Source organism: Microtus ochrogaster, linkage group LG7_11 (genome assembly GCF_000317375.1).
Source record: "Microtus ochrogaster isolate Prairie Vole_2 linkage group LG7_11, MicOch1.0, whole genome shotgun sequence".
Classification (NCBI taxonomy): Eukaryota; Metazoa; Chordata; class Mammalia; order Rodentia; family Cricetidae; genus Microtus; species Microtus ochrogaster.
Genome location: NC_022032.1, coordinates 4,543,431 through 4,550,487, shown reverse-complemented (window position 1 = coordinate 4,550,487; position 7,057 = coordinate 4,543,431). Strand labels below are relative to the sequence as shown.

Genomic DNA, 7,057 nt, shown 5'->3' with positions numbered 1-7,057 from the left:
TGCGCCACCACCCAGCTGAAACTTGTTATTTAAAATACCCAGTTAAATGTAAATTTCAGATAAAGAGCAAGTAAGTTTTGTGCAGTATTTGGGATGGGATAGAGTTGTAAAATCACATTTATCTGCTGACACTAGACTAGGCAATTCGCCATTTTGGGAGTTACCTACTTCAACTGCTGTCACATAAGTTTTGGGTCAACTGGGAATGCAGTTATCTTTTGATGAAATGGAACAATGTACTGTTTGTTTTTGACAGGGTCTCACTATGCAGATCAAGATGGTCTCAAACAGGTCCTCCTGTTTCTGCTTGAGCGCTGGGACTAAAGCAACACCAGGCTGGGAAGAATATATCCCCTAGATACATTCTTCGGGAAAGCCTAACAGGGAAGTTGTATGTCTATCACCTATCCTAGTATTAGCCACTGGCAAATTTTATTTGAATAAAAAAAACGTAAAGACAAAGACATTTTATTTAGCAAGACAGAAATTAAATCCAAAATGTTAAGTATATTCACATGAGACCTTTTGTGTTGTCTAAACAATTCCTGGAGCTAGTAACCCAAAATAATTAATCTAGTAGTATCATTTTTGGAATGATTAACAGAATAAGAATCATTTTTCAGTTATAAAGGCTCACTAATGCCCCAGGGCACACTGGAAAAATTGTTTTGACGATGCAATCACCAGTTTACACAGAAGTAGGGACAAAAAGGAACGGAAGTACAAACACACGATTGCCCGTTACAGCTTTTCTAGGGAAACAAGCGGTGGCTAGAATGCCACTGAAGGCAGCAGAGTCGGTGAAGCTTGCAGGCAGATCAGCTACTTCAAGGTACAGTTTACCAAACTCCACCTTGCGACAGTCCAGGTCGGCACAAGACACACAGAGCACACATCGTTTATGAAACAGCTCCCTTTTAGAAATTGAACTACACTGCCTCATTCACTGCTTCCCTCAACTCAGTACCATACTGACTCCTCTACATCTATTTTTAGCTATAAAAATTATTAAACTTAGGCTTTCTTACAAACATTCTGACCATATATTGAAAAATGATTAAAAACTCTTCCAAATATGAATAGCTTCTGCAAAGTTTAGTGAGTGAGAAACATTCTACCAAGGTGGCTGGGCCTTGGGAAAATCCTACAAAAACTGAATTTTACAAACAGTAACTTATTTTGATATAAGTTCTCTATATAAATAGCAGCCATGACTTTACTGCCTACAAAACTGTAGGCTTATCACATTTTACATTTAGAATTTAAATGCTTTACAATCACTTTTTCCTAGTATTACAAAAAACAAAGTCATACAGACAGATGGGCTAGGTATCCCATGCTAAAAAGATAGCTGAATTCCATGATTTCACTGCTGGGACAGACACTGACAACTACTGAATTCATGTTCGTGACATGGGAACATTCATACGTTTTATTTAAAGAAGTGACATTCAAGGGGTGGGGAAGCAGCACTTGCAGCAGGACTTTATTGAGGCTCTTTGTGAGCAAGGGACGAGCTATCTGAATGGTAGTAGCAGACAGACTTTCAGACTAAGAGGGTGCTGTCTGGGGACATCCCCTTACTCCTGCACTGACTCCAGGGAAATAGTGTTTTTCGAGGCTCAGGAGGAAGAGGGGACGCTGGGTGTAGCATGTTGCTTTCAACAAGTGGTTAGCGCAGAAAGTGGGAGGAAGATGAGTTGATCTTGGTGAAAAAAAAAACCCAAAAAAGTTTTTTTGAGCACGTTAAAATCTATGCCTTCCAGAAACATTTTGTAGACTGTACAAACTGTAACCAGGACCAGTGGCTTGAGATGTTTCAGTATGAGGAGTTAGAACAGACAAGGGCAATATCCAAAGCAGGCAGAGTTAACACTTTGCTTCTTTTTAGGCAGGCTAAATGCTACCCAAACACTTGACAAGCCTATTTAGTGCCAGCCACTTAGAAGCAAACTGGCCTGCCTTATAGAACCAAGAATGAGAAATGCCAGAAAATATCATTTATAGTATTCACTTAAAAGATAACAGTAGGTACTTTGTGTGTGGGGGAGGGTGTCCTAAGCTGAGGCCAGGCATGGGCACAGGGCACCGCACGGCGGTAAATGAACTCTGCAGAGCTGCCCTCCACAAAGGCCTTCTGTGCAGCCCTGTCCCCCGCCCGGGCCAATCTCAGGACCTAAGAAATACCTTTCTATTTGTTCTTCCCTCATATTTGTTATCCTTGGGTGTCTCATTGTTTTCCTCACTAGCAATGAAAAACAAAACATGGGGACTCAATGCAGCCCGAGGGGCATGGGCATGAACTCCGACTTGCATCTGTGCAGCTGCTCTGCCGTTCACTCCCAAGCAGCGCCTATTGTCTAGATTTACGCGATCCCTTTCTCAGTGTCACATAACCCCCTGCACAGGCATAGGTACATAGGTACTACTACTTGGATGTCTACTGGCTGGCCCTTTCTCTCCAGTGTCAAGAGCTCTTCAAGGAAGAATCTCCACAATGATAAAGACATAAATGCCAAACAGCAGTACAGTGGCTAACGGGTATAAGGAGCCTGCTTCATCAGCTAGTACGACACTTGCTTGTTCCCATCCTGATGCAGAGTGGAACTAATGGATAGATGGTTCAAGAAGAAATCAAATCACAGATCAGGTGAACATTCTGAAAAAGGAGTGTGTGGAGTGACTGGACCCTGCTGCGGTGAGATGTAGTCAGAAAACACTAGGGCAAAAGTACAGTGTATACAAAATCTTGCAAAAAACCTAGCACCAGGTTCTTCCTAAGGGCTCAACCCAGCTCTACTCTAGTATGACACTCCGCAGCTGGCGCTCCACAGAGGCCTGGTCAGCAGGGGTCCACAGGCAGACACCGCCTATGTCAGAGGCAAGGAGAGCACTGTGAAACACATTTTCAAACCATGAGGAAGCAGCAGCCACATACCTCCCGCTTCTTTTAATAGTATCCCCAGTTAAGCCAGCTTCAAAGGGACAAGGTTGGTGCCTACAGATCAGAGGTCGAATCCACGGTGTACACACCTTACCAGAAGTCATACAACCCACTTACCTGAATCAAAAGTAAAACTAAAAAACAATTCTCCATCTGCTTGCCCTTCCCAGAAGGGGGTAGATTTATGTCCACGTCTTCCTTTTTACCACAGTAACTTGAAGAGTCAAAGAAGGTAGTGTGGGAAGGAGGAACATTCGGTTCATCTTAAAAAATAAAGCTCTCTCTAAGCGTCACAATCAGAGGGTGTATACATTTTTTTTCAATTATCCTTTGTGGTTTCCTCTAGGGGCTCATCTTCTAAGCTGAAACCCAGCTTGTCAGTCAGCCCCTCAAACTGCCTGCCCAGACCACCTGCGGAGTCCATAAACATGTTGGGGATGTCTTTGCCAAAGTAAATCTTGCTGTTGGATGCAATGGCCTTGTACTTCATCAGCTGCAGATACTCCGGAGTCAGCTTGAGCTGGACCATACAAGAAAGCGGAGGAGAGATGACATTAGAGAAAAATTTGGTAGTGCCTTTTCAACTTTCATCTGAAAGGGTCTCTGTCAAGCAGATAAGCTCCTTCTACTTTCCATGGTCTTCCTGTTACCCAGAAAACACTTTTCTAAGAGAAAGTGATCTAAGGTCTTATGACAGAGTAGGAACAGTTTTGATAGCTTCCATGTCTAACACAAGAATGAAACTTCTACGGCTTCCCTGCTAAGAGAAGTGCCTATCTCTAACAGCATGGGGCTCCTCAGAACTGTTGTGAGGACGGGGCAGGGAGCAGTGAACCCAATCACATCCTCAGTATGGGGGGTGGGGGTCAGACCTTTACCTTATTTGCTTCTGCTATTTTCAGAGCAGTGTAACACTCAGCATCAGCCTTCGCCTTCTCCCGGGCCAGAAACGCAGCATCTAAGGGGTGAAGGGTACAAGGAGATGGATTAAGTAAAACAAAACACGGGAAGGTGCAGAAGCCTGTGCTCTGGGGGCTGGCATTACTTTTTTCATTGCTGTCTACTGAACCCAGAGCCTTGAGCATAGTAGGCAAATATGTTAGAATCTGAGCTACACTTTGGGGTATCTTACTGCACCCCAGCATGACATGTTTTACTAAAGATTCATTTGTTTTTAATAATGTGTATCTGTATATAATTATGTGCATATAAGTGCAGAAGCCTGCAGATCCCAGAGGTGTCAGATACTTCCAGAGTGGAATTTATAGGTGGTTGTGACCTGCACAATGTGGGCATTAGGAACTGAACTCAGGTCCTCTGCAAGAGCAGTGAACTCTTGTAGCTGCTGTGCCTCTCTCAGCCCCATGACAAGTATTTACAGAAAAACGAAAGCACAGTTTTACTAAGAGCTCCTGGTGAGAGCGCAGCTCTCCAGTGGGTCCCTGAAAGTCCTACATAGTTACATGGAACCCTGTGGCCTTTGTCCTGGAAATCCCGACAGAAGCACTACGTGAAGAAAGTGAGGGTAGTGGGAAGTGAGGGCTCCGGAGGGGACTGAAGGTGAGCAGGGGTCGGAGAGCTACTGAGTGACACTTCTTGTGTGCTCCAGGGCTGCTGGTGCTGAAGAGCTTCTTCATCAAGGCTAATGCAGTACCTGCATGGACCCGGAGTGTTGCGGGAGGTTCTTCCGCCCCTCCAGCCTATAGCCGTTGAGATACCAGCCCATTGGGGCGTGGTCTCTCTCCCTTTAAAAAAGTGGCCACTTTCCTCTCTCGCTCTCTTCACTTCCTGCTCTCTTCACTTCCTGCTCCGCTGGCGACTAGTCTCCCTTCCTGGTTGCGCAGAGGGCTGACGGTGATCGTAAGTTTTTTCCCCTTTAAATAAATACCACCCTATTAATCATAATTCCAAACTGCTGTGGCATTGTTTGTGACTTATGCCTTCATCGGAGGACAGACTCCCTCCCCTAGGAGGACCTTGCTGTGGGAGGACAGAGATGTGCATCACCATGCCTGCCTCAAGAGGACTTTAGAGTAGAGCTGCTATTTGAGCCCAGTGTCAAAGTTAATGCCCAATTCTCAGAGATGTCTGCTAGACTGAGCTCCAGGTCAGGGACTGTTACGTTGCTTTCTTCATTTTCTCTCTCTTTTTTTTTTTTTTTTGAGACTTTTTTTTTTCGAGACAGTGTTTCTCTGTAGCCCAGGATATCCTCTGACTCACTACCCCATTCTGCTTTTACCCCAAGAGCTGAGACTATAGAATATGTTAGTATGCCCGGACTGATACCCTTGCTCTTACTCCTATTTGATTACCTACTTATAAACATGTATTTATTTGTGTGAGTACAGGCAGGGCACGGTGAGCATACAGAGGTCAGATGACAACTTTCAGGAGTTGGTTCTTTCCACCATGAAGGTTCTCAGGTGTACAGCAAACACTATACACAGCCATCCCTCCTAACAAAATGCCTGGCGAATACCTGACATGACTAACACTCGCTGAGTGAATGTTCTGTGAAAATCTGCTTACCGTGCAGGGCCAGTTCCAAGTTCTAAACCCGGGTCTAAGCAGAAGAGAGATAGTATTTCTGAAATATTATAACACTCAGAATATAGATAGATCGAAGAGAACAGGAAGTGACTCAGTCACCGTGCTCCGTCAGGCACGGCATCATGTCTACCCCGTGCTCCGTCAGGCACAACATCACACAACTCACCTTCAATTTCTGAAATCTTCTTCTCTGTCTCCTTTTCCATCACTTTCTGCCCATAGGTGATTTCTGCAACCTGAGCCACTTTCTCTGCCTCTGAGTAAATGAAATTGAGAAACGATTTAGCGGTGGCATGTCAAAAGCTGGCTAGGGCAGTGAGATGGCTCAGTGGGTTAAGTGTGCCTGCTGCCAAGTCTGCTGATGCAAGTTCAACCCCAGGAGCCACGTGGTGGAAGGAGAGAGCTGATTCCCACAGGTTGTCTGCTGGCCTCCACATAAGCAACCATGGCATGCATGTGCCCATACACTCGTACAGAGAGTAAATGTAAAACCAGAAAACCTTGATTGACTGAGGGCCTTAATACCTGAATGGGCATGCTCACAAAGCCAAGTTCACAGAGGGCAGCGGCAATAGGCACACCTGAGAGACGAATGGCCCAGTGAGCACAGGAGAACAATATCAGCGTCAAACACTAACGGGAGATGATGACCCAGGAGAAAAGCATGCGTCCGGGAAGAACCTAACTTCTCTCCCCAGCCAACCCTTTACATGGGTTTCACCTGACACTCATGTCAGGAAACAGCTCAGCTGATTGCTGTGACCAGAGATCTGGAGCAGAGAGCTCCAGTGCACCCTCTTATTTGTCACATGATCGCGGCAGGTAGCCAAGTGGGTAAAAGTGCTTGCCAGGCACAACACACACACACACACACACGCTGTGCCATGGCATACGAGCTCCTACTTACAGCAATCTCTCTCTCTCTCTCTTTCTCTCTCTCTCACACACACACACACACACACACCACACAAAATAAGAGTTAAAAGCCAACCAAACAGAAAAGTCCAGGCAAATGACAGCACTTTCCTCTGGTGGTGATATGACAATTGCATTACTTCCCATATGAAAATCTCAAGACTCACTACCTACATTCACCGCCCGACCATTTCCACTGGGCTCCTGGGGATATGAACACCACCCCAGCATACTGGAAGCACTCTGGAGGACCTAAGCATGCCCTGGCCGTCCTTATACCATCCCATCATCCCCAACCCTTCTTCCCCTGAAGGAGGATTAGAGAACCATGTGCGGACCAATGAGGGCCTTCTTCCTCTCTGTTTCTGCCTCCTTTTCCACCACCTTCTGTTTCTGGGCAGCAATGAGAAGCTTCGTCTTCTCGCTTTCCCTGGAAGGAAGACACACACAGCTGTGAGGCTGTCCTAGTAGCTTCTAGAGACCTTGAGTGCTCCAAACCCATCTGGCTGAGGAGCGGCGCACTAGGGTGTCTTTGTTCTCCTGCCCAAGGCTGTTCAGTGGCTCAGCCTTTACTCATCTATTCTAAGGCTTTCTTTTGTGAGAAATAAAACACAATGCCTAGGTGTATGCTTGTAGTCCCAGCTACTC

General features: G+C 45.6%; 1 protein-coding gene across 4 annotated transcripts in view; it reads right to left on the bottom strand.

Annotated features, from left to right (window-relative positions):
* Window positions 1-452: 452 nt before the first annotated feature.
* Window positions 453-7,057, bottom strand: part of Erlin2 (ER lipid raft associated 2) — an 18,886-nt gene continuing 12,281 nt past the window's right edge. For 3 of the 4 annotated variants that reach the window (XM_013352036.2, XM_005362474.2, XM_013352035.2), the window contains exons 11-12: window positions 3,823-3,902; window positions 453-3,464 (exon numbers count right to left, since the gene is read on the bottom strand). In XM_013352036.2, the coding sequence (XP_013207490.1) occupies window positions 3,264-3,464; window positions 3,823-3,902 (281 nt within the window). In that variant the 3' untranslated portion in view covers window positions 453-3,263. The remainder of the gene's footprint in view (window positions 3,465-3,822; window positions 3,903-7,057) is intronic. The other variant, XR_003378299.1, reaches the window with a different exon arrangement.